At 53.7% G+C, this 26455-nt stretch overlaps 7 protein-coding genes across 7 annotated transcripts; 2 read left to right on the top strand and 5 right to left on the bottom strand.

The window, feature by feature from the left end:
• Positions 1-271: 271 nt before the first annotated feature.
• Positions 272-4422, bottom strand: J4E87_005450 (uncharacterized protein; the record flags this gene model as incomplete). The annotated part of the gene is made up of 5 exons (XM_049377063.1): positions 272-2859; positions 2908-2911; positions 3161-3709; positions 3918-4210; positions 4272-4422. The coding sequence occupies 5 exons, from the start codon at positions 4420-4422 to the stop codon at positions 272-274; spliced, it is 3585 nt and encodes a 1194-aa protein (XP_049233288.1).
• A 2305-nt stretch (positions 4423-6727) lies between these two features.
• J4E87_005449 (uncharacterized protein) lies at positions 6728-12458 on the bottom strand (the record flags this gene model as incomplete). The annotated part of the gene is made up of 10 exons (XM_049377062.1): positions 6728-6964; positions 7017-7136; positions 7186-7780; positions 7834-7881; positions 7933-8023; positions 8260-11755; positions 11806-12183; positions 12241-12267; positions 12337-12357; positions 12414-12458. The coding sequence occupies 10 exons, from the start codon at positions 12456-12458 to the stop codon at positions 6728-6730; spliced, it is 5058 nt and encodes a 1685-aa protein (XP_049233287.1).
• A 725-nt stretch (positions 12459-13183) lies between these two features.
• J4E87_005448 (uncharacterized protein) lies at positions 13184-15901 on the bottom strand (the record flags this gene model as incomplete). Its single annotated transcript, XM_049377061.1, has 3 exons — positions 13184-13968; positions 14016-15575; positions 15631-15901. 3 exons carry the CDS (start codon positions 15899-15901, stop codon positions 13184-13186), a joined length of 2616 nt encoding a protein of 871 aa, XP_049233286.1.
• Positions 15902-16804: 903 nt separating this feature from the next.
• On the top strand, positions 16805-17839 carry J4E87_005447 (uncharacterized protein; the record flags this gene model as incomplete). Its single annotated transcript, XM_049377060.1, has 4 exons — positions 16805-16887; positions 16938-16978; positions 17025-17100; positions 17149-17839. 4 exons carry the CDS (start codon positions 16805-16807, stop codon positions 17837-17839), a joined length of 891 nt encoding a protein of 296 aa, XP_049233285.1.
• Positions 17840-18312: 473 nt separating this feature from the next.
• On the top strand, positions 18313-20026 carry MT2 (Sphingolipid C9-methyltransferase 2; the record flags this gene model as incomplete). The annotated part of the gene is made up of 4 exons (XM_049377059.1): positions 18313-18414; positions 18509-18995; positions 19046-19797; positions 19847-20026. 4 exons carry the CDS (start codon positions 18313-18315, stop codon positions 20024-20026), a joined length of 1521 nt encoding a protein of 506 aa, XP_049233284.1.
• A 1379-nt stretch (positions 20027-21405) lies between these two features.
• Positions 21406-22747, bottom strand: J4E87_005445 (uncharacterized protein; the record flags this gene model as incomplete). Its single annotated transcript, XM_049377058.1, has 2 exons — positions 21406-21810; positions 21869-22747. The coding sequence occupies 2 exons, from the start codon at positions 22745-22747 to the stop codon at positions 21406-21408; spliced, it is 1284 nt and encodes a 427-aa protein (XP_049233283.1).
• An 801-nt stretch (positions 22748-23548) lies between these two features.
• On the bottom strand, positions 23549-25251 carry GCD11 (eukaryotic translation initiation factor 2 subunit gamma; the record flags this gene model as incomplete). Its single annotated transcript, XM_049377057.1, has 5 exons — positions 23549-23579; positions 23631-23800; positions 23849-24045; positions 24097-25064; positions 25115-25251. The coding sequence occupies 5 exons, from the start codon at positions 25249-25251 to the stop codon at positions 23549-23551; spliced, it is 1503 nt and encodes a 500-aa protein (XP_049233282.1).
• Between the last annotated feature and the right edge of the window lie 1204 nt (positions 25252-26455).

The raw sequence follows: 26455 nt of genomic DNA, 5'->3' as shown, positions 1-26455 counted from the left end.
GCAATGTATGTTTTTGGGCAGATTGGAAACTGGGGGCATAGGCTAAGAGAATCCTTTTGCGTATTGTATAGCACGATCATTATTCGTGTGGAAGCGACGCAAAGCTTCAGAAGTTGTGTGGTTCAATGTTCATAGGCACGGTCAGAAGGAACAGATGGACGTTTTTGAAGTTGAAATGGCATCCCAGCGCCGTAATTCGTTACTATCTAATCATGTCCATTCTTGGATTTCATAACTCTCATAAACAAAGCAAACTATCCAAGCGAAACGCTCACTTGACGAGCTTGCAGACCAAGTCGCCAGAGTCGACCGAGTCACCCTCACGTACTGACAGGCCGCTGACCTTTCCAGAGTGTGGTGCGGAGATAACCATCTCCATCTTCATGGCGCTCAGAATAGCAACTGGGTCACCCTTCTTGACCTCGCTACCATCGTGAACACGGACCTCAACCAAGACACCGGACATGGGTGATCCGACTTGGCTGCTGTCTGTGGGATCGGCCTTGGGTCGCGAGACGTTCTCGATAGCCGCGTGTTGGTCCTCCACGGTGACGGTACGGGTCTCACCGTTCATCTCGTAGAAGACTTCACGCAGACCGGTCTGCTCGGATAGAGGACCGATGGCGAGGAGCTTGAGGATGAGAACCTTACCCTTCTCAAGTTCGACGTGGAACTCCTCGCCGATCTCAGGGCGCGACAAGAAGTAACGAGTTGGCAGAACGGAAAGATCTCCGTACTTGGTGGTCCACTTCTTGTAGTCCTCAAAGACCTTGGGGTACATAATGTATGATGCAACATCACACTCTGTGGCGTCACCCCACTTAGCCTTGAGGTCAGCCTTGATCTTGGGGATATCAACGGGCTCAAGGTAGAGACCAGGGCGCTTGTCCATCTTCCTTCGCTCACGGAGAGCTTGCGAGCGGAGGGGCTCGGGGAAACCGCCGTATGGCTGACCCATGAGTCCCTCGAAGAACTCCAGGACAGAGGATGGGAAGTCGAGTTGGTCAGCCTTGGCTAGGACGTCGTCGTAAGACAGCTTGTTGGATACCATGAATTGAGCCAAGTCACCAACGACCTTGGAGGTGGGGGTGACCTTGACGATGTCGCCGAGCAAGTCGTTGGCCTGCTCGTACGCCTTCTTGGTCTGCGCCCATTGCTCACCAAGACCTTGCTGCGATGCCTGGAAGATCAAATTGGTAAGCTGACCTCCGGGGATCTCGTGCTCGTAGACTTCGGGGTCGGGTCCGGTAAGACCGGCCTCGAAGGGTGAGTAGAGGAGACGGAGTTGGGCCCAGTATGCGTCCAAGTTACGGATCATGTGTGCGTCCAGACCAGCGTCAAAGTCGGTGCCCTCCAGAGATGAGAGGATGGCACCCATGCTAGGTTGAGAAGTCATACCGGACATGCTGTCGATAGCGGCATCAACAGCGTCCGCACCAGCCTCAGCGCAGGCAACCATAGATGCAACACCAGTTCCGGCAGAGTCGTGGGTGTGCACGTGGATAGGGAGATCGGGGTACTTCTCGCGGATGGTACCAATCAAAAGACGGGCGGCACGAGGCTTGAGTACACCAGCCATGTCCTTGATACCGAGGATGTGCGCTCCCATCTTGACGATCTTGTCGACAACATCCAAGTAGTACTCCAGGTTGTACTTCTTCTTGGGGTTGAGCATGTCGCCACTGTAGCACACGGTACCCTCAGCGACACCACCAGCCTTGAGGACGGCCTTGACACCAACCTCAAGCTGCTCAACGTCGTTCAGCGCATCGAAGACACGGAAGATGTCGACACCGTTCTTCTTGGCCTGCTCACAGAAGTGGAAGATGGCGTTGTCGGGCAACGAGGAGTACGCAACACCGTTGGCGCCACGGAGGAGCATCTGGAATGGGATGTTGGGTACGAGCTTGCGCATCTTCCTAAGACGCTCCCAGGGGTCTTCGTAGAGGAAGCGCATGGCGACATCGAAAGTAGCTCCACCCCAGCACTCGAGAGCCCATGCGTTGGAGAAGGCATGGCTGGTCTCCTTGGCGATGTTGAGCAAGTCAACAGTTCGGACACGAGTGGCGAGAAGCGACTGGTGGGCATCACGCCATGTGGTGTCCATGATCAAGCAACCCTTGTTGGCGCGAACAGCCTTGGCGAATCCCTCGGGACCGTCCTTGAGAATGACGTTCCTCCATCCCTCGGTGCAAGGCGCGGAGGTGTCAACCTTCTTGCCGTTGTTGTCGTGGATGGCCGGGATGGGGATGACGCCCTTGAACTTGGGCTCACCAATCTGTCCCTTGATCTGACTGCCGTTGACAGCGAGGTCACCCAGGTATGCGAGGAGCTTCTGAGCACGATTCTGAGATCCGATCAAGTCGAAGAGAGCGGGAGTGTCGTCAATGAAGGTTGTCCAGCATTGTCCGTCGACGAAGGTAGGATGTGTGAGGAGCTTGATCAAGAAGGGAATGTTGGTCTTGACGCCACGGATACGGAACTCAACTAGAGCACGCAGCATCTTTCGGCGGACGATCTCGTATGTGGAACCGCGGCAAGAGCACTTGACCAACATAGAGTCGTAGTGAGGGGTGATGATGGCTCCGGCGAAACCGTTACCACCGTCGAGACGGACTCCGTTACCACCGGCAGAGCGGTACACCTCGATCTTTCCGGTGTCAGGCGCGAAGCTCTGAGCGGGGTCTTCTGTGGTGATTCGGCATTGGAAGGCAAAGCCTCGTGTGGAGATGTGGTCTTGGGTCAAGCCAAGCTGCTCGAGAGATGCACCTGCTGCGATCTGGATCTGTGCCGCAACGATGTCGATACCGGTGACCTCCTCGGTGATGGTGTGCTCGACTTGGATACGGGGGTTGATTTCTATAGAGATGTTAGTAAACTTATTCTATGAATTCATGTCGTTTAAACTCGCCTATAAAGTAGTAGCTATTGATAGTTAGCAAAATCCATCATAAGTATAGTATAGTAGTCATGTAGAAGTGGAGTAGGTGAGGGTGGAATGGGCTGAGGTAGAATGGAAGCGAAGTTCTTCATGGACACCCTGGAGACTACATCGAGATGAAACCTTGTAAATGGAGTAACCTGACGTCGATGTAGGCTCCAGGGTGTTCCGTTTCTTCTTCTACGAGGTGGTGGAGTGTGGTGGGATGGGATATATAACATACCGGTTTTGCTGGTCAACCAAGAACTCTGCAGTTCCGGCGTTCCTGTACTTGACGCTCTGAGCGAGCCTGACAGCGTCGGCAAGGATAGCATCACGAGTCTCAACTGGGAGGTCCTTGGCGGGAGCAATCTCCACGACCTTCTGGTGACGACGCTGGACACTGCAGTCACGCTCGTAGAGATGGACGACGTTGCCCTGGTTGTCACCGAGAAGCTGGACTTCAATGTGCTTGGGCTTGTCGAGGAAGCGCTCGACGAAGACGGTTCCGTTACCAAAAGCCGACTTGGCCTCTGAAGTGGCGCGCTCGAACGAGTCCTTGAGCGTCTCTTGCTCGCGTACTACACGCATGCCACGGCCACCACCGCCGAAAGCAGCCTTGATGATGATGGGAAAGCCATACTCGTCGGTAAAGGCCTTGACATCCTCAAACTTCTCGACGGGTCCCGGGGTTCCTGGCACCACGGGGACGTTGCACTTGACGGCGAGTTTTCGCGCCGAGACCTTGTCACCAAGCGCGTCGATGGTGTCGGGAGAGGGGCCCACGAACTAGAAGCAGAAGTAAGCATGAGTCGCATATTGCATGGGTAGGAAAAAAAGGCCATGGGCGCTGCGGTGATCGGCGCCGGGCTGCTTGGGGATCGGCCCCGCCAATGCCTCATCTCGCGCGGGAGCGATAGGCTCAGCAGCGGCTGATAGGCAGCGGCGACCCCTCCACGCAGCTCCGTCATAGCGTAAACAAAGCGGTAAAACTCACAATGAGGCCAGCCTTCTCGACGTTGCGCGCGAACTCTGCATTCTCCGATAAGAAGCCGTAGCCCGGGTGAATCATGTTCACGTTGTGCTCGACCGCGATCTTGATGATCTCATCGCCCGCCAGGTAAGCACCGACAGGCGTGTACTGGCCGCGGGCGCCAATCTCGTACGCCTCGTCGGCCTTTTGCCTGTGCATGCTGAGGCGGTCCTCATGGCTGTAGACGGCCACGGTGTGCAGCGACAGCTCGTGCGCTGTTCGGAAGATACGGATGGGGATTTCTCCTCGGTTGGCAACTGGCAGAGCTGTTAGAGCGCCGAAGAGCGAGGAGTGAGCCATTGTGCTCGGCCAACGTACCCAGCAGCTTCTTCAGCTGCATGATGGAGCTGCTCGCACGCAGCTTGTGGTGGACCGAGTTCCTGTGGGGGTGGTGCTCGCCATGGTCCTCGTCGAAGTCGTTCTCGTCAATGGCCGACGAGGCGTTCTGGTCAACTGCAAGCGTCGTCATGCTGGATGACGGCTGTGTGTATTGGGGTAAGAGAGGGGGTAGAGGTAGTGAGAGAGAGGAGGAGAGGGGGAGGTCTGAAAGGCGCAGGAGAAGTAGGATACAGCGCCAATTTATTATGGTACCGACTATCGGATATCCAGGGTCTGCTACTTGCTACGACTCACTCGCTCAACCATGTGCAGAGCGCGAGTTTAATCCCAAAACAGATCCACACAGCCAAGCCAGATGGAAACACGCTGCAGAGACCCCGTCGGCCACCTGAAAAGCAACCAAGCTAACCATGGATAGCTGCATGCCACCACCTGGCCAGAGCTCCCTCGCGCGGGGAGATAATGGAGGGGCACTGACAAGGTTCGCCGACGGAACCACCCCGTGTGCGACACGATTGAAATTGTCACCGTCGTCACAGGCCCTGCCCCACCGCGTACCAGAATCTTAAACATGTATAAAACCTTTTTGCTCTACATATCCCACGCCCACTAAGCACGTGGGGCGCCTAGCCAAAGCCACACGCACCTCGTCCGGTGTCGTCGACGCTCATTGAAACCTTGACCGCTACCCACTCTGACCCCTCTGGCAAGCCATTCGCGAGCCCATTCCATCTCCATCCCAGCTGCCAGAGCAGTGTCTACCGCATCGGAGAAAGCTCGGCATCGCGGAAAAATGTCGTGCTTATCCAGCGCTTTCCTTCGGCGTAGGCTCCTCTACCGAGCTCCTTATGGCCGTCGAGGGCAACCTCGCTATTTAACCTCGTTCACGGTATACTTTTCCGACCTTTGCCTCGCTTCGTGGCCGCGTACCTGCATGGCTGCGAGGAGTATTCGGAACATGGGTCTGAGCTATTACCGGCTGCGCATCACGCCCATGCGGTTCCGCCTCTCACCATGACAGATGGTTACGTAGATCTAGACTTGACTTGGCTATGAGCGACTCTTCGAAACCGGTGACGTTAGCTTACGATGGGGTCGTTTGAGGCATTCAGTGGCTGCATCTGGAAACATTACTCGTGTACTAGTCTTCCAAGATTGCTTGGCAAAGATCATGCACCTGCGATACGGAGCTTCAAACACTCGCTACTTGGCACATTGCCGCCCGAACGGTTGAGCTAATTTATCCGTGAGCATACACAGAAACCTTTTCTTGGGTCACCACAACCTGTCCTCGGGGTATCTGCTATGCTTTCTAGGGTTTGATCAACGGCACATCTACATTTCGTGCATCACTGCGTCGTATCATGTCTCAGCTTGCTATAGGAATTATGCTATTCGGAAAGGACGTCAAACCTTCGCTGTGTACCAAGTTTGAGAATCAACTAAAGCCAACCTTGGAAGGCTCACAATCGACACGTGACGAAAAATATGTAGGTAGTGCAAACTCTGGTTGCGTACTTTGGGAATTGGACATTTGCTAACGGGGGTCTGCCAGGTTCGTCTCAAGTGGATCTCTTCGTTCTCGACCACGGTAGCACCTCGTACAAGAAAAACACCGAGCATGTTTGCAGACTACATTATAACAAAAACTTGCAAAGTAGGTAACCTGAAATCAACGTAGGCTCTAGGGTGTTCAATTTTTTCCTGGGTTAGCGTGGTAGCATGCAGAGTCAAGGCCTAAGGATATGTGATACTCAACCACCAACATCATTATGCAAAGGCCCGTTGAGGTACTCGCCCTGCGCAGCGTGGATATGCTCAACCAGAAACAAGCTTTGTATTCGTAACAACTGGCCGTATCGATGCCTGCGCAAGTGCTGTTAGTGGTGAGTAGCTCCAGGCTACGTGTGGATATCTCGTACATCACCCAATAAATGCATGTAGGAGCCGGGCATATCCTAATTCCTGCAAGCCGCCACTGCTCAGGACTCTCAATTCTACGTGATGGCCGCAACGATCGTGACATTTTGCTAGTGTTTCGAATACTGAGACGGAAACGTAATGTTAAGATCGTCAGTCATCATGTTGACATACTAACGATGTATCAGGTGTGAGTACCTTCGTCATAGATGTTCGACTCCAGGGTGCAACATCATTGGGATCACAACACGGGAACATCCACAGAGAACACGAGATATCAGCGCAAATGAAGTGATTAACTAGAGTACAGAAGCCTGAAGATGTTCTATATATGAAGCATCCAGACTAAGAGGCCCCCTTGAACGCCTGTAGAGTACATTGCCGCAAACTGCCCAAAACCTATGAACCCTCCGTTCGCTTTTGCATGCTCCACCAATCATCAATATGTAGTGAGAAGAGAACCCTTGACTACCCCCATTTGCGGAGTAGCAAGCTCGTCTCCATTTGGACAGCGTCTAAAAGGGGCGGAAGCCTCCAGTTGGCTGCGGGGCGATGCCGTTGGCCTGGCCATACGGTCCTGGAGACGGGGCCGAAGTCATTGGACCTTGAGTGAGCATGAGACGCGAGCCCAGGATCGGAGTGTCGTCCTCCTTCTTCTGTTGTGACACCTCGCGGGTCTTGCGCTCCTCGTTGTCCTTCTTGAGCATCTCGAGAGCGGCCGTCTGTTGGGAGATGAGGTTGATCATGTATGGCTGATGAAGCGTTAGTGATTTGCAAAGCACACACGGAAGTGTATTTACATACCATGGTGAAGTCGTGCAGACCGTTGCGCCATGACATCTCGAGAATGATGTCAGGGCGGAGGAGGTCGTAGCAAGCATAGAGCATACCAACGTAGCACTCGCGGCTGCCAATATCGACGAACTGTATTGCGGATTAGTGTGGTACTTGGTGAATACAGAGGCCAACTTACGTAGCGGAGCAGATCCTCAACGACATCAGCCTTGCCTGACATGGCAGAGGTCTCAATGGCATCCTTGAACAACTTGTCCTGCTTGCTGAGAGTGATGGACTTCTCCCATCGCTTGTTCTTGCGGTAGATGTCGGCAGCGATTTGACGGAAGAACACCAGGTCGTGCTTCTCAAGGCGCTGGGCAAGGCCAACAGGGTCGTAGTTGTCGTAGTTGTTGACCGAGTCGCGGAGTGTCTTGTAGTCCTCCTCTTCGATCAGGAGATCGTTGAGGGCGTTGTTGACCTCGCGCTTGTTCTGCGACTGGACGTTGAGGAGGAAGGGCTTGATCAGAGGAATGTTGTCAGACTTGACGAACATGCGGACAACACGGTTGACGTCAATTCGGGGAGTAAGCGCCTGCAGGAGATCCGTCAAGAGAGTTGGCTGCTCCTCAAGGTAGAAGCCCAAAGCCCGGTAGTAGATCTCAACGTTGGTAGCCTTGGTGATGGTGTCCTTGAATGCTTGGTGCTCCCAGGCATCTGCGGCACGCTCCATCATGGCAAGGGCGGCGTTGTCCCACTCATCGTAGTGGACGTAGAGGAAGATGAGTTCCGGCCTGGAAAATATTAGAACCGAGTGGTATGAATGTTATGAGAGCTTGCTACTAACCATAGATGGGCCTCTTCTGTTGCACGGATCATCTTTGGAATGTTGATCCTATGGGTTGTCAGTTGGAAGCACACAAGCGAAATTTACTCGAAAACCGACCTTGACCAGAAAAGACGGAGGTGCTCCATGACACGCTCAGGGTGGTACTTGGCTAGAGCCTCACCAAGGGCTGTGAACAAGCCCATGTGGGCTAGATTGACTGAGTTAGCATCTTGTACATAGTGTAGTTGTCATGGGTTATGATTGTTGAAGGGTTGAACTTTTTAACAGAACCACCTCATACCAGAAAAAAACTGAACAGGCCTAGAGCCTACATCGACGCCAGGTCACCTATCTTGTAGGTTTTCATGTTGATGTAGGCTGCAGACCCGTTCGGTTTTTTTCTTGATTGACGTGGGACGGTAGTTGTCAGAGGGGTGTACTTACCGCGTTCCAATCCAAGACCAGCCTCGAGCAGGCTAATCAGCTCGTCGAAGTAGCCATTGCGCTCGTACTGCTTAACGAGATCGGTGAGCTCTTCGGCGTGGACGATCAGGTTGAGACCGCAAATCTGGGCGAGACGGAATTCCTTCTTCGCGACGCAGGCTTCGTTGACTTGCTTCCAGACCTTGACGGAGTTTGCCTTCCTGGCACATTCGACAGCAGCTTGGTAGTCCTCCAGGTGCACAAGAGTGGTTGCAAGCTTCGCCCAGTTCGAAATGCTAGTGAAGAAGATCTTGGCCGCCTCATGGTAACCCTCCTCGTAAGCCTTGTCACCTGACGCTTCAACATCTGCAACGTTGGTAGCGCGGAGGAAGTCCTCGAGCTCGGGTAGTTGGTTGGTACGAGCGAAGCAGAAAGCCAAGGCGGTATCGACGGGTACCTCACGAAGAGTCTTGCGAGCCATTCTCAGGAACTTGATCAAGTCTTCGTCCTTGCCAGCGTGGGTAGCAATCTCAATGACTTCCAGATAGTTGGATGCGTCTCCGGCACGGATGTAAGACTCGATTGAGTCCGTGACACGAAGACCGTCCAGCTGTGCCTTGGCGACCCTGCTCCACACCTCAGGCGTGTCAACCCTGTCAGCGTACTCATATGCTCGATCGATTGAAACGATGTGCTCAATGAGGACGTTGGCAGCCTCGACGTGGTTCTCGTGCTTCTTGAAGATCTCGAAGGCCTCGTCGTACATGCCGACTTCGATACATTGTTGGGCAATGTCCTCGGGGCTGTACTGATCGAGCTGCTGGATGTAGTTCATCACTCTACCGCGATCGGACTTGCAGGCAGTGAGCATCAGCAAGTTCTGAAGGGACGGGTTATCACTGAATGTAGTTGGCTCCAAGATGATCTTCTCCAGCAGGTCGATCAGCTCAGCAGGCATGTCACCAGTGATGAAAGCCTTCACAGCAACAGAGACTTTGTCTGGATCGGTAGACGAAGGAACAGCCGAGGAAGTGACTTGGTCTACGAGCGATCGGCGATGGATGTTGTTGGGACTCAGGACATAATCCCAGACCTCGGAGTCGGCTCGCTCCAGAAGGTACCGTGCTTGGGCCTTGAACATGGCATTCTCGTTGGTGATGTGAATCAGCTCAAGGTCATTCTGTCCCTTGCTGTAGGCGATGAATGCCAAGTTGGGATCACGCTTCTCGCAGTACTTGCCAACGGTGAGCGTGTCGTATTGGTCGTTCTCCTTCAGGAACTTCTCCGGGTTGTTGTTGGAATCGATGTAGATCTTGGCCAAGGCGTTGTAGACAGCTTGCTGCTGGTTGCCACTTGCGAGTGTCTGCTCCAAGAATGGGAGAAGAAGCTTCAATCGGTTTCGCGACTCAACCTCGGCAACCAACTCATCGATTGGAATCGAAGACGGCGTCACTGAAGCCAGAAGGCCCTTGATGATGCTTTCATCGCAGTCCACATCGAGCAGACCGCCAACGACAGCCGGTGTCCTGGCAGGGTTGACCCTCTGAACGTAGACTTCGATAGACTTGAACTGCTGCTTCTTGTAAAGGTACAGTACAAGATCGTGGATGAAGTTGAAGCGGTCGCAGACAATAATCAGAGGTAGCTGTTCCGTGAGGTTGGCCTCTTTCAAGAAGTTCTTGACCTTTTCTCCGTTCAAAAACTGACTCTCTCGGCAGATACGCTCAACTTCGTTGAGTTGGCCCATAGTGGTCGCAGCCTCGATGTACTTGAAGTGAACGTCGGGATCTTCGCTGACGTTGACAATGGAACCCAAGAAGAAGTACAGACCCTCCGCGGTACGGTGCTTCTCTAGCAGATCGATGATCTTGGTGGCGCCAAGCAGATCAGAATACTTCTGGGCGATGCGGATGACAGCTTGAAGGTTTTGGCGGATGTTGGTAGTGAGCATGGCGTCCAAGCACTCAAGCGACAGCTCGACTGTGAGCTGACCGAAGTAGTTGATCAGCCACTCTTCTGGAAGCTTGTCGGTCTGAACAATGATACGCTTGATCGCGGCTGGGTCATCATTGTGTTCCAGAGCACGAGTCAGCAGACCAGCGTTCTCGCAGAGCTGAGCGATGCGCATCTTGTCGTAGTGGTGGAACATCTCATTGCCCAGAATAGCATCTGCGACCTGAGGGGCATTGAGCAAGTTCATCTCGAGGAGCTTGGTCTGCATGTGGCCCTCTTCGGGTAGATCGTTGGAGAGAACATCCAGGAGGAAAGCGGTTGCCTGTTGGATCATGCCTTGGGACTGGAAGATGTCGACAACGCGGTCAATACTAATCAGTGGGCCACCTTCGTTCTTCGCTAGCTGAGAAGCAAACTCGGCTCCCTTCTCGGCATTGATGCGAACAACGTGCTGAAGCAAGACGTTGTAATCGGGTGTGTAGCCAACGCCGTTGCAGTACTGCAGGATGAGATCGTAGTGGCCGAGCTCCGCGAGCGCTGCGACAACCTTCTGGGATACGTTCGCCTCCTTGTAGATGGCCAGAGCGAGGTTCAGATCGTGGGGTTTGGCGAGATCACCGAGCTCCTCTGAGCAGTGAAGCTTGCCTTCCTTCTGCCACTTCTCGATGAGGTGCTTGCGGCCCTGGGCGAAAACAGGTCGGGCCAACTCCAGAGTTTCCTCCTTGTTCAAACCACCCTTGTCGAGTAATTGACCAAAGTATTGTAGCAGAGTAGTGATCTGACCAGGTTGGTTGGGAACCTGGCGCAGCCTGTTGATCGTGTTCATTGTGCGGAGGAAGCCCCGAGGCGAGTTGGCAGCGACCTTTGCGGCTTCCGCGAAGTTTCCCTGGGACATGAGCGTCTCGAATCGTTGGGAGTAGAGCTGATCTGCGCCTGGAAGCCCGCCCTTTGAGGCAAGCTTGTACGCAATTTCAGCACACGCCGGGTTCTCCATGATGTATGGAATCAGGGTGTCTTCCCGAATGGTTGTATGCAGAACCTGTCCGCGCTTGTTGATGACGACTACACCAGTGCCTTCGTCATCTCGCGCCGTTGTGAAGACTGTCTCCTCAGATATCCGGTTCAGGAACAGAGCGGTACCGGTCTCGAGGTCGTGGAGGTGAATGAAACCGAACTTCGTAATTACGATTAAAATGCCGTACTTTTGCGCAATGTGGATGCCGAGCGGGAAGTCACCAGTACCCTCGGCAGGCCAGTGGATCGGAATGAGGCGCTTCGGGAAGGCTGGGTTTGCGGCGTTGTGGTCGACCTCGACGATGTTGATCTTGGCTTCTCCAGATGAAGATTTCACAGCGAAGGCGAAGATCTTTGTGTCGGTTGAGGCGCCATCGAGACGGAGTGTGCCAAAGGTAGCAGCGTGACCCTCGAGGGGCTGGCTGACGTTCCTCGCCTTGGAGAAGAGCTGCATGTTTCCACGAATGCCACCGGCGGGGTTCGATGTGATACCGACCAAGCAAGACCAGCTCTCGTCATCGTTGGTAACGTAGTTGATGATCTGGTTGTTCTACACAGCGGGTTAGATGCGATTGGCGCTGAATGGCCCAGTTCACATACCTCGAGTTGTTCTTGGCGATCGAAGATCTTACGCGGCGCAACAGCGTTCTTCGAATCAAGCACATCCCAGTGGTATACGGCCTTTGTGCTGACGAGCGCAAGTGTCGTCTGGCTGATCCACCTCCAGAATTGGATGTCCTCCTGATGGCTGTAGGTCTGCAGACGCTCTTTGGTCTCAAGGTTGAACAGCTGCAGTGTCCGGCCTTGTGCCTTGAGAGCGATGATGGGCTCAGTCAAGTGCATGATGGCGCTGTCGGCGCGAATCGGTCTCCGGATGACATTGTTGGTGTTCTTGAGGTCGATGATGACGGTCTCGGCGGGCGCGTTGGCTTCGTTGTTGACCTGGCGCACGCAAACGTACTTGTCGGACTCGAGTGTCTACGGTGGCTGTCAGCATAACTTGGTCGTGTGCATACACCTTGTGGGGTTACGTACGCAGTTTTGCCATGATATCGATGCCGGCTGGACTATGTGTTAGCTGGGGTCCTTGGTTGCCTTGTTCGCGGAAAGCGAGGCCTGGGACCAACGTACGAGGATGTTGAGGTTCGTAAGCTGTCAATTGTTAGCTTCAAGCACTTTGGCATGCAAGGGTCTGATGCGGCACATACCAGCGTCGGCTGAGTGACGTGCAATGGCACCTGTCGCTGGGCCATGTTTGCGACAGTCCAGCTCCAAGCTCACCGGGGTGAGAAAGCGCGCAAGAATCGGGTATCGGAAGAAAAGGAAGAAGTAGACCCAGGTGCACAACTCCAGAAGCGCGTGATAGGAAATGAGAGACGGTCGTATAAGGCGGGGTCGGGGTCGTGGAGGTGATGCTGTTCGAGAAAGGAGCTCCTGGTGTTGTTTCCACATACGCTGGTTCGCCCTATGCTTGGCAAAGCTCCCGATTAGGTAAAACCCAATTGTGGCAGCTTTACCCAATGACGTTTGCTGCAGCGACCAATCCCGAGTACGCTCACTTTCCACACCGACGTTTTCGATGCCTTCACCGCGTTGCAAAGAAGAGAAGATTATATCTTGTCCATAGGCCTTGAAATTGGCTTGCACTTCGTTACCTTGCATATTCGTAATATCAGGTCGTAAGGCTAGGTGACGCGGGAACCCGTAGTTCCCCGGCGCGTCTCCGCGCAACAAGCATGAGAGCAGAACGTGAATTCCACATTGCTATTTCTGGACAACTTTTAAGATGACCCCAAGAACTTCAGAACGATCTCATACAAAGTAAGACATTACATTATACATCAAGGCCATGCTTGTGCTTCCTATACCATCGCAGACTACTCGTACTGAACGTAATCCCAAACATAGCAACCATTACAACCTTCATGTCAAGCATGGCAGATACGAAACTCATTTCCTTGTCTGATCATCACAAGGCCTACAATCCCACTTCTTGGAACTTTGACTCCCGATTTGGACTTCCCTTCCTGGCCTTCTCTGCATCAGAGCCGAATGCTGGGGGCGGTGCCAGGGCTTCATCGAAATGGTCACGCGCTTCCTCGAAGCTCTCGCCAGCAGATGTCGCTGTGGCCCCGCTTACAACACGTTCTGCAGACCTCCCACGTGCCAAGCTGAATTCATCTTCATCGCCAGACAGAGATGAGACGTCTGAATAGCGTTCTTCCTTGACGACACCAACGTGAGGAACATACGAAGGCTCAACATGACCCAAATCCTTTGGGCGATCGGCCTCACCAGATATGCGGCTGTCTATCGATTCACGAGCCGGTTCGCTAGCGCTCTTTGAAGATAGAGATTGAGACTGGGGTTGCGAGACGGAGTTCCGGAGAGTCGCGCCACCGATGAAGCCAGGCTCTTGTTCTTTGGAAGTACCTTCGGTCTCTGCCGCAGGAGAATGCTTGGAACGCCTCTTCAGTTTGCTCAAGAGTGATTTGAAACCCTTGGAGGATCCTTGGGACGTCGGCGAGGTTGGATCGGCCGAATCGTGCTCCGGTATGGGGTGAGCTTCTGTGAGCTCTGCCTCTTCGTACAGATCCTCGTTGTCGCGTGGAGGTTCATTGGCCACCACTGCAGGCTCAGCCGTGGTGATCTCTTTTGATTTGCGTTGTTCTCCTGAAGTCTTGGTCTTCTCAGCTTCCTTGGCCTGTTTCGCTGCGAGTTTCTCTTCGGCAGCCCGCGCTTTAGCAGCCCTCTTCTCTTCGTCTGTCAAGAGTTAGTATTGTGAGAACTTTGCGATGATGAACACGTACCCCTGCCCTGCTTCTCCTCTGCCTTGATCTCGGCGGCACGCTCTTTCTCCGTTCGGATGCGGCGCTTCTCTTGCTCCTGGTCAAGTCGGCGCTCTTCCTCCTCAGCACGTCGTCTCTCGTCCTCGGCACGGCGCTTATCCGTCTTCTCGGTGATCTCGTCCAATGTAGGCTGAATTCTCGCTTGGGCAATAGCATCAATGTCTCCTTGGTCCATCCATTTACCGTTACCGATGTGTACTCTTCCGTGATTTTCCATACGGGTTTCAGAGTTGGCTAGGGCTCGCTGTCGCGCCTTCTCATCCCAATCGTCCACCATTGCGGATGACATCTTGCCAGTCTTATCATAGATCTGCTTATCCATACCCTGCATTTGAGCTTGTACCTTGCGCTGTGCTGCAGCAAGCAGGGACTTGCGGTCGTTCTCGCGTTTCTTTGCATCGACGTCGGCCAGCTGTTTGTTGAATTGGTCCATCTGCGTGCGAATTCGTCTTGAGCGGAAGTCGTCTTCGTCAGAATCCGAATCTTGCGCAGGAGCTGTCTCGGAAGCACTGTGCGCGCGGTTGCGCCCACGCCGCATTGAGAGCTTCGACCGTGTCGGCTGGTCGTAGCCGTAGTAGCTTCGGTAAGCAGCGTTCTCGTCGTATCCTATCTTGGATAGTCTTTCTTGTGCGAGCTTCTGCGCAGCCTCCTGGATCCCGATGTAGCGCATAGCTTGCTGCTTGATGTCGGCCTCGCCGGTCGCGGGCTGTTGACTATGGGCTGCCGTCGCTCCTGTACGGGCAATGGACTGGCCTGATGCGCCATCAATGCGTTGCTGCTGCACATCGTAAATCTTCTTGGCCATGGATATGGCGGAAGCTCGAAGGGCATCGTTATGCTTCTTCTCGTCCGTCTCTAATGCAACTGGTGGAGCGCTCGTGTACATGTCGCGCGAGATGCTCTTCGCATGCTGGATACGTGCGGCTTCCATAGCACCATAGCCGCCACGACTAGAGTCAACAGGAGTTGCTTGAGGTTTGGCCCGGGTCGATGCACTGTGGGCAAGCGTTGCTGCGCCCAATGCATTCCTAGCAGAGTTCTTTGAGTCTGGATACAGCGGCGCAGTGGGTGGGTTTGATTGAGCGCGCTTGCGTCTTGACGCCGAGTGGGCGTCGGTGGCTGCAGTAAAGGCATTCTTCCTGCCCTGGTCTGTATATCCGTAATCCACGTCTGCGCTGGGTGCTGCCTTGCGCATAGCGATGGTAGCAGCAGAATGACCATCAGCACTAGCTTCAGGCTGCCATAGGTTCAGCTTTCCGCCATCTCTATGGGCGAGAAGCGCGGCCTTTGAGCCTGCTGCGCTTGCTTCTGGTTGCCACATGGGCGCCATCTTGTAACCGTTTGCGAGCAACGCAGCCTTGCCTGCCGCGGAAGATTGTTCGGGTTTCCACCACTCCGGGCTCTTCTTGTTCTGGTTGGCGAGTAATGCGGCGGCTCCAGCAGAGGACTGTGTATCAATTCCCACCACGGGGTAGCTGGGGAGGTCTTGGGCTTTTGCGTATTTGAGGCTCGTTGCAGCGCCTGTGGATCTCTGTTAGGGTATGATGTAATGCGGTAATCATAACATTGCACTCACTGGCCGACGAGAGCTTTCCGTCTGCTCCGAGCGGATTAATGGGTTTCGACACGTTTGCTTTGGCAGGGCTACCGTGGTTGTGCGAGTAAAGCGCCGCTGCCGACGCCTGGTTTTGCAACGCGCTGGTCTTTGGATGCTGATGCGCGGATGGGTCAGGGCAACGCATGTTCGTCTCGGCGGAGGATCGCGGTGGAGCCGCCTGTTCCGATTGCTTCAAGGGTCTGCTGTCAGACGCGGGGGGCGCGTCCGTGGTAAGGGCTGTCGTCGCCATTGTGAAAGAGCGGGTCGAAGCAAGACGGGAACGTGTCAGGCGCTGCTTCGGGGGCGATCACAAGAAATAAGAGGGAAAGGCAAACGCCAACTAGGGTCACACACAGCGGCGCCCTCCATGGCTAAAATGACGAGAGGACGGCGATGATGTCATATCAACCTTGAGCTCTACCTAGGCCTGTGGAGGATCGCCGTAAGGGTGCGTTCCGCGTCGAAATCTCACACTAGCCTTACCACTCCAGGCCTGGTTCTAGCCTGAGCCCGACATGGCCTTGCCTGTCCTGATTGAAGCCAGCGACGGACTCACCGAAGCAGTCAAATCATGCACCAAGTGCGTCGAGGGTTCATCCTGTCTGTCAGCACCCTGGTGCACATCTGAAGATCGCAGCCCTGCGTCGAGCGAACGAAGAACATCAGCGTACAGAACGTTACACTTGGCATAGTGGAACATAGCGGCACGACATGCAAGGAACAAACTAAACAGGCGCTCTACCGTCTAAACGACCACAAAAACTGAAATTCGCAAGTATCCCAAGGTGATGTAGGGTTTTAGAGGTAGGTGTTTAAATTGCCCTTGCACGCCGTGGTGGCCAGGTTTCTTTCTCCAATGTATGCACAGGCGACGGATATTTCCAGACGGTGTCGTGGTTAGGTTCGCTGATCCCAACAGCACAATCCGGAATCAAGTGAGCTACGAAGATGGCGCGCTTCCATCCTGATTGTTGTAGTGATGTACTTCCGTCTACTGGTGCGCGTTGGTTTCAGCGACAAGCTCGGGAGACAAAGCCGGGTTGGATGCGGTTAGTGTGAGCTGACTACGTCACCGAGCTTTAACTTTCCATCTTGATTCAGCACACAGCTACCTAGGTATACCACCAATTTTAGTCTGTCGGCTGTAGTAAACATGGCTGAACTGCAAACGCCACTCAAAAGTATCTTGAACTTTCGCGATGTCAGCCAGTTTGTCAATGAAACAACAGGAACTAGGTAATCCACAGAAGCGCCTTGAGATTAGTCTTGCGCTGACCGTGCTGCAGCCGTCTAAAGAACGGCTTACTGTTCCGAAGTGCACGACCTGGTGCGTACCTCCCACACATGCCTTGGCGCAACGCTGACTTTTGAAGATGAGGCCTCTTTCCAAGACAGGCAGAGATTGCTGAAGGAATATGGCGTGAAGAGCATCATCGATCTACGAACGAAGTAGGCAGACGCGACGCTCAGGAGCTGATATCGTGTTGACTGGTGCAGAACAGAGCATATTGAGCAGGCGCAAAAGCACGATGCAAGAATTAAAGCGTCAGCAGCAGTCCCTCAAACCAACGACGACGCAGCGGAGCCCCTAAAGATACCCGGCATAATCTACCACGAAATCAACTTCAATGGCTCAGCCTTCTCACGCATGTTGCTTTCGAAGCTCACATGGCTTGAGTTCTTCAGGCTCGCAGGCCTCATGATTGTCGGCTACCGCAAGGATGCGATCAAAATCTTAGCTCCTCACATGGAAGACATGGGTCTTGTCGGACTGGCCGAGCAGTCGCTAGACGTGTGCACCCGCGAAGTCACACAGGTCTTTGATGTATTAGGAGAAGAGAAGAACTGGCCAGTTTTGGTCCACTGCACGCAGGGCAAGGACCGAACCGGGCTCGTAGTCATGCTGGTCCTGTTGCTCCTCGGTGTGGATCAAACCACTATCGACGAAGACTATCGCCTGTCCGAGCCAGAACTCGAGCCAGAGAAGGAGGGAAGGTTGAAAGAGATGGCATCAATTGGTCTGACCGAACAGTTTGCGATATGTCCCCCGGACCTGGTAAGCCATGTAAACTCCTACATGGTCGAGAAGTACGGCAGCGTGGAGAAGTACCTGGAGAAAGCCGGTGTGGCCAAGGAGAAGGTGGACTTTGTTAGGGGGAAGCTACTAGCGGACGCGTCGAGGTCCTGAGCGTGCCCCGCCTATGCTAGAACCAGGCTTGGCAAATCTGAAAATTGTTCCCATCTGGACAAAGTTGTCGTTAATCTTGGTGAAAACAAAGGGTCCTCAGATCATACACGTGTATGGCCGAAGAAGGAACGAGACTACACGTTGGTAAGAAAGCCTATCGCGTAGACTAGAATTCATGGCAAGATACTGGACGTTGAGTTGTGGGTGATTGTGACTTCCCGCCCCACACGCCTTATCAACAAGGCAGAGTTATGCTGGCAATGTTGCAACGTATGTCGCGCCAATCCATGGGAGTCGCCGTCGGTGTGCTGGGAGTGGTCTGAAGCTAGGCTACGAGTCGACCTCCTGCAGGGCCAGTGCAGGGGGGCAGGCGCAACCCCAGTGCGTTCGCTTAGTAGATTCACCGCCGTTAAAGGCTCGGGATCCCAACACGTTTACCTCCCATCTTGCAAAATTGCTCCGCGGTACGCAAGATGAGCAGCAATACCTCTGAGGAGAACTTCGAGTGGGTTGAGACGCCGCCGGCGCCCTCGCCCACGACGCCCGAGTTCGACTGCGGCGTCAAGACGACATCGGTATGTGGTTGCATGTAGTCAATTTAACGAGCACCCCACCAGCCATTGAGCGTCAACACCGCGGGCCCGTAAGCTGACATTTGGCGATCAACAGTACCCGACCATTGCGAATGCTCCTCTGCCCGCAGAAGGTTCCGGTCGCGATTCGTTCAACAACTATGCCCTCATCTCGCTGTTGGTGGGCGTCCCCGCCTACATCACCTGGAGCTGGGGCATGGGCTTCAAGACATGGGTTTTCCTCGCCCTTGTCCTCTTCCTCCCCATTCTAGGTCCCTTCTGGTGGCTCACCTCTGAGTTCGCGCCCCGCAAGAACGAAAAGGCCAAACTGCCCGGCAAGCCCATCGAGCACTACCTCAAGTTCAACAAGCCCGAGGACCGCGACGCATACTACGGCAAGAAGCAGATCCCCATCGAGACGTTCCAGGAGAAGTACTTCGACGGCGAGGTAGAGCTCAATGGCGACATGCTCGAGATCCTCGAATGGCGCCACGACTGGTCCAAGCCCCGCTTCACCCTCGGATTGATCAAGCACTTCCTCTTTGGCATGATTCCTGAGATGATTGTCCACTCCAGGTCCCAGGGTACGTGTCTAGACGATTTATCGACTGATGATATGCTGACCCCGCTTCAGACGAAGAACAGGTACGCGACCACTACGACCGCGGTGACGACTTCTACGGCTGGTTCCTCGGCCCACGCATGATTTACACCTCCGGTATCATCTCCGACATCAACACCGAAGAGAGCCTCGAACAGCTCCAGGACAACAAGATGTCAGTCGTCTGTGAAAAGATCGGCCTGAAGAAGGGCGAGAAGATGCTCGACATTGGCTGCGGTTGGGGAACCCTCACCAGGTTCGCCTCCGTGAACTACGGCGCTCACGTCACTGGTGTCACTCTCGGTCGCAACCAGACTGCTTGGGGCAACAACGGCCTTAGGAAGTCTGGCATCGAAGAGAGCCAGTCCAACGTTCTCTGCATGGACTACCGTGATATCCCCCTTCCTCCTGGTGGCTACCAGAAGATTACCTGTCTCGAGATGGCCGAGCACGTCGGTGTCCGCCACTTGAGCTCCTTCTTCCGCCAGGTTTACGACATGCTCGACGACGATGGTGTCTTCTTCCTCCAAATCGCTGGTCTCCGCAAGGCTTGGCAATTCGAGGACTTTACCTGGGGTCTCTTCATGAACAAATACGTCTTCCCCGGTGCCGACGCTTCTACTCCCCTTGGTTTCGTCATCGACACGCTCGAGGGTGCTGGTTTTGAGGTCAAGATGGTCGACACCATCGGTGTACACTACTCTGCTACTCTCTGGAGGTGGTACCGCAACTGGCTCGCCAACAAGGAGAAGGTTGTTGCCAAGTACGGTATTCGATGGTTCAAGGTAAGAAACGGGTCGCGTACTTATAATGCTAGATACTAATCATGTCCAGATCTGGGAATACTTCCTCGCCTACTCTACGATCGCCTCCCGCCAGGGAACTGCCACCTGCTTCCAAATCACTTGCGTCAAGAACCTCAACGCTGTCCACCGTATCGACGGTATCAACACTCAGTTCAGTCTGTCTGCTGCGCTCGCTGCTAGCAGGGCGAAGCTGTCCAAGGCGCAGTAAGCTTCACGTGTAACGATGTATCCGGATTTCGCCTAGTATCGTATGCATAATACACCACGGGTACGAAAGCAGAGGAAACATATAAGACGGCTTTCAGGATCTACGAGAAAGAGACGTGGGGGTGGTTGAAATAGGGGCTGAAGTAAGATGGTAGTCAGTGGCCGAAGCCGTTGGTTTGATACAGCCCACAGGGTTTGAAATATTCATGAACATGAGGATATGCACACTCATGGAAGGATTATGTATCTTGAGAAAGCATAAACGAACGTTACGCATCTCACTGTCTGTCCCGTGCTGACCTTACCAAATGAGTTTGAAAACACAAGCCACACTGGCGTCTCCACTCCAACGACCGATTCTGCATGATGCGTTTGATTCTAGCTGCTACTCTATGGACGCAAACTATCCCCAATTGTGTTCCTTCTCCACTCGGCACCGCGGGTTGTCCCCACGATACCTTTACTTTGACTCATATTCCCCACTATGTTACCCTCATCTCTGACAAACTCCCAACATTCCCAAATAGCCCTGGTTTTTGCCAACTACAATTACTTACCAATTTGAGAATTTCCCATCAAAACAGATCACCAAGGGTAAGCATCACTGCACAACCACCCCCCTGTCGTACAGTAAAACTAACAGCCCTACCGTGGTATGGTCTAGTGGTATGACGTCGCGTTGTGGCTGGCGGACAACTTAGCTTGTCCCGATCCAGATCCGCGCCAGCCTGGGTTCGAGTACGTTTGAACCTCCTAAATTGAGTCGGTTTACTGAGACATTGTTCACTAACATGTCTGTAGTTCCCAGTACCGCCAATTTGCGACACTTCTTTTTTGCGTTCTTTTTTTGCTCTTTGAATATGACTCGTCCTATTGCCTAGCCTTGGTAAATTAGATAGCAGAAACTGACAACCTTTGCTCTCTTTTTGCTCTCAAGTCATACAGCTGTAGTGTATGCTACTCGTGTGAAACTATGGATTGGGACTAAGCGCTTCTGGTAGCATTCTAGGATTTAGTCTTTATTATGTGCATATTTCACAAAGTCGTGTTCTAATGTAGAAAGTTCGAGGCTGAGATCTATAAAGACATGTCGTATCCGAGTCTTATCGCAAGTACAACTTCTAGATGCTTACACTACCAGCTATGCTGTGTGATTCTAGTCAAGTAAGGGCACGAGAATACGGAAACATGATCGATGAGCAGTACATGTCACTTGATGATAACGGTAAATGGCATCCAAAGCTTCACGTGAAGCCAATAATTTGATCCATTCCGGACGCCCCATACCGTCCACAAAGTCTAGCAATACCCCAACACGCCGTAGTTGCGCAAGACTGCAACGTAATCTCCGAGGCTTTCTCGCCTCTATAACAACAATTTTCACCTCTTCCACCCACTTTCCTCCAGTACAGCCAACCTCCTCCCTATACTGCCAAAGCAAACACAACTGCAAAAGAGAACACTGCCCACCCACGTCACCACAGCCAGGTTCTCGTAGCTGATCATGCCAGCAAACAGCTCTGGTGTAACGACCGGTGCTGGCCTGCCTTTTGCATGTGTATGACTGCCTATGGAAGGAACTTGTGTAGCGTTTGTTGTTGCTGGTAGAGACGGCGAGGGAAGGACGTCGGGGTTCGAAAGGAAGATGAAAGATGTGAGGATGGACGTGACGGTGAGTGAGACGGAGAGACCGGGTTTCGAGCGGTCGAGTATGTACCAGAGAGCTGGGTTAACGAGGGCGAGTGTTAGGGTGAGTTGAAGGGTTGATTGCCAGGGGAGACGGCGCTGTGGGAGAGTATTAGTCAGGGTCGATGTGTGTAGTCAAGTAGTTCATGAGACTTACGATAGCGAACGCGATTCCTACAAAAGCTGCTACACTCCTTACCACATCGTTGATTTGCTCGCTGATGGGTGAATCGTGCGTCTCCGTCTCCTTGTCTCCAGTCTCGTCCTCTCTCCGCTGCGCATCCCACACGAGATCAACGTATGGGAGTAAGCTTCCCAGGGCAACCCCAAACAACCCCCAGGTCGCGAGGTAGGCCTGGCTCTTTTGATCAACGCCTTCGACGTGGACAGCTGCCAACTGTCTCGTCTCATGGAGATGCGAGACAATAACCCCGTAGATGACGCCAAAGACGTACAATGCTACGAGCTTGCCCAGGATCACGACGTATTTCCAGACGCCGTGGCGCGGTTGCTTGACCGAGTGACTCCTCCGCCTTCCTTCGACTTTGCCCATGGCGGACCCTTTCCTGGCCTGTGTCTTCAAGCTCAGTCCGCCATCAGGACTTCCCATGCCCGTTTCCCAGGGCTGGAAGCCCATGGCAGTGTGTGCGGGGGTCTCGGCGCCAGTGCCCCAGGGCGTTTCCGCCGTGCTGAGTTCACCCGCCGTGTTGGCGCCCGTCTCGTCGTATATGCCGGAGAGCGTGCTACTCGTCATGTTCAAGTAGCTCTTGTTCCGCGGCGGCGGCCCCCTCTCCCTCTCCTGGTCTTCCGAGTCATCGTCGCGCGAGTTGAAGGTCCTGAGTAAGCGCGCATTGAGCTGCGCGAGGAAGTCGGACGATCTCCGGTTCTCGGTCGCGCTCGGGGGCGTGGCTTGTGAAAAGGCGTGCGTGGGCGAATCGGCCGTGTCGTTATGGGATTCGAAGTTGCGACGCGGGATGGGGCGGTAGATGTGCAGCGGAGGTGGCGCCGCTCTCGCTTTCGAAGGGTCTTCTTCCATAGCCGTCGCGCTTCAGTTCCGTCCTGGGCAGGGTCCCGCAAACTTCGTTGTTGTGTCGACCGCTGCAATGTATGCTTGCAATTACAATACAGGATAAAAGTAATACCAACAGCGAGCGTAAAGAAGAAAAGACAGACGCGCTACCAGTCGCCGCACAATCAGATGCGCGTACTCGTATAACTGTTGCGGTGTTTAGCACGCGAGGGCAAGTTGAACTCTAAACCCCGAGTCAGTGCACGTGAACCTTTGAGCGTGTGCTGGCCTTATACCGGCATAATACTGGAGCCTCGCAAACATACCTCGTATAGGCAATCAAAGCAATACTGAGAGCGGAGAAATCGTACAACGCGCAGTGAGGGGACAGTGAGGCAAATGTAGGCTAGCACGCAGATCTGACGTTGGTAGGCCAGCTTCTTGCACATGTTACAGAATGGCTTTCATGTGAAGATCGGCCTACTTTCCGCCTGCGTGACCCGCTGTCATCCGCATTCCCAACAATTCCAGTGGATGTACATGCTTCATTATATGCGGCTACACTGTGCTGGAGAACGTACTGATACACAAGACGCTCGCTCCCTAGTGACGCTAGCCCTCTGCTGTCATGGCTTCGAGATGCTGTCTAAATCACAGCTGCGAGAAAACCACTTTTGGTGCCCATCTCCAAGCGCAACCGACTCCGGCAGAAAATGCTAGGAACCAAATGCACGTGTTTTGCCGTCATACCGCTTATGTCTACGTCGTCCCTTCGTAAAGTTTGTCGTTCCACTCTTCGAGAGCTACCCCACTACGCACCATGCCCGCTCAGTCGACGATAGGTTGGAGGATGTTACCACTGATGAAGATGTCAGCTCGTGGACGCAACTAGATATGCCGTGAAACTTACGCTACAATGTTGGCCCAGCCGATGAGACGCCAGTGCTTCTCGATACGTCTGGACAACGCCACCTTCTCACCGATCTCTGTGCATGCAGGTGAAGTGAGGGACAGACGGGCAGCGTCAGCCTTGACAGCAACAACCTTGGCACCGGTAGCGGTTGATCCAATGTTGACCATCTGCGCGAGTGTCAGCTTTGTCATCTGCCATCGTGGATAGAAACTTACCAAGACTTCGTTCTTTGCAAGCTTGGCTACCTTAGCCTGCTTGCCGTCCGCAGTCTTGACACCAAGCAATCTTCGGAGGAGGAAGTAGTTGACTTCGAGTTCAGTGTAGATGTTGGGGAGGTGTCCACGGAGACCAAGGACGAAACCAACGAGACGATCCGCACGGCACAGAGTAGGGTCAACGCGTGTACCGACACCTGTTGTGTGTTAGTTGAGTGGTGCATGAGTCTGCAGGAATGGTCACGTACCGATCAGTCCTCCGGGAACGGCGAACTTCAAATCGTTGTGCTCGGCAAACAGAGACACTACTCTTGAGAAGATAGGCTTGCACTGAATCTTTCCGGCGCTGTCCTTTGACACGATACCGGGCCTGATCTCAATCTCGTCTCCCAGCTTCAATACACCGGTCAAGATACTGCCACCAGCAACACCACCCTTCAGCTCATCGATTTCAGCACCAGGCTTGTTGACGTCAAAGGATCGAATGACAATCATGTGGGGCTTCGCGGAGAAGTCGCGTACTGGGACGGGGATCTTGCTGATGAGGTGCTCGTTGATGGCATCGATGTTGAACTTCAACTGGGCAGAGATGGGGATGATAGGCGAGCCATCGGCGACGGTTCCGCGGATGAACTTGAGGATGGACTCGTAATGCGACGCAGCGCTGTCTTCCCGCATCAGATCGACCTTGTTCTGAAGAATGATGATGTGGTTCAGCTTCATGATCTCAATGGCAGCAAGATGTTCACTTGTCTGCGGTTGCGGGCAAGTTTCGTTTCCAGCGATCAAGAGTAGCGCAGCGTCCATGACGGCGGCACCTGACAACATCGTGCTCATGAGAATGTCGTGACCGGGGCAGTCGACGAAAGAGACGTGGCGCTTCAGTCTGTATTTGCCTTCGCATCCTTCACGCTCACACGCGGGGTCGACCTCCTTGTCGCTCTTGTATGACCGGTAGCATGTTGGGCGCGGGCACTCTGGGTTGTCGCATTGGTAGATCTTCGCGTTGGCGTAACCGAGCTTGATGGTAATATTCCTCTCGAGTTCGTTCTTGAAACGGACCGTCTGCACACCGGAGATGGCCTTGACGACAGTACTCTTTCCGTGGGCGACGTGGCCAATGGTTCCAATGTTAATTGTGGCTTGGCGGGAGATGATCTCGGGCGACAGCGGGTTCAGCGTGGTGAGGTCGAGGGTGCTTGGGTCTGGTTGTTCGCTTGTGCGCGTTAGCTATGCAGCGCAGAGCCTCATGTCTTCAACACCTACGGAAGCTCTGGGCGCACGACGGGCGCCGCGGGTTCCCGGCCCTTCTTCATCGCGGACTTTGGCTTCGTCTCCTCAATCTCCTCATGCTCGGACATGCTCTCGTCATCGCGGTGGTCGTGGTCGGATTCAGACTCCATGCTGGGCAACTGGGGGTCGAGTTTGGCGATCGGAGAGTAGTTGGTTTGGTGGTTTCGGTTGTCGAGGTATTAGTCTGGTCAGTCGAGCAGCTGCGGTGGTGGAGACTGGCGGCAGGCAACTTTCGACTTCAAATCCCACACAAAGTGACTCAAACCCAAATCCGGAACAGCCCACCTGCCTGTGGCGGGGCTGCGTGCTGCGTCCAAGCGCCCCGGCCAAAGGTTCCGCCGGCCTGCTGAAGAAAATCTCAATCGCGGCCGTCCCTGCCTTTCCACTTCATTGAACAACGCAAACAAATTGCACACTCACGAAAAGCATTTTCTTTGGAGAGACCCGTCGTCTACGGACGGTGTGAGGTCTCCATGAGAACGAAAACCGTCTGTGAAGTGGAGAGGAATACTTTGGCTGATCTTGGGTGCGGTTTCTCCCTGCTTTTGCAGTGGGAGAGAGCGCAATGATTGGTCGTACATTACAGTTGACGTGAAGTTGTGAAGGTGAGAGACTTCTCCATGGATGTGATGTCTCTCGGTAGCGACGCAGTCCTGGACATAACCTCTTCGGACACTGCATGCTCACCACGAAATGTGCGATGCGACATCGCCACATACTGGTTGTGCATTTGACAGCGCGGCTCCGTTCAAAGATCTGCATAAGCAGAGATATCTCAGCCACACGAGCCATACGTCGGGCTTCCTGACCAGATGCTGGGATGTACGCTGCAGTTTAACGCCTCAGGGCGGGAGAGATAATGAACGATGCGGAACTCGAACCAGCAAGTGCCCCTTGGTGCCCTCTCATACAGGGTCGTCAAAGCAAAATCACCTCATCATCTTGTTGATATGTCTATATCTTTGAGACACTGGTACCTTCACTTGCGTCAGAATGTCCCTCGTAGAGTTCGCCTACCTAGGTACACATCTTAGGTCAGCTGCATATAAGATGCTACGTTCATTTTATTAACTTCCAATGCTGCACGCCTGAGTGAAGTTGTTTGTGTCCCGATGTTCTTTGTGAGTATAGCATGGATGCTGCCATGTCCACAGGTCTGTTTGCGACTAGCTCACATCGTGCCAAACCCCATCATCCTGGCCATGGTAAACCCGCATGCCATTGTATAGTAATCTTGGAACGACTGTCTGGTAGAGCGCCATTAGGTCAGCTGCATCTACAGATCGACCTACCCCTGGGCACGCAAAACACGGC

This window comes from Alternaria ethzedia, assembly GCF_023757985.1.
Source record: "Alternaria ethzedia strain BMP 0044 chromosome Unknown scaffold_11, whole genome shotgun sequence".
In the NCBI taxonomy this organism is placed as follows: Eukaryota; Fungi; Ascomycota; class Dothideomycetes; order Pleosporales; family Pleosporaceae; genus Alternaria; species Alternaria ethzedia.
The sequence above is the reverse complement of the archived record's forward strand: the minus strand, read 5'-3'. Positions and strand labels throughout refer to the sequence as shown.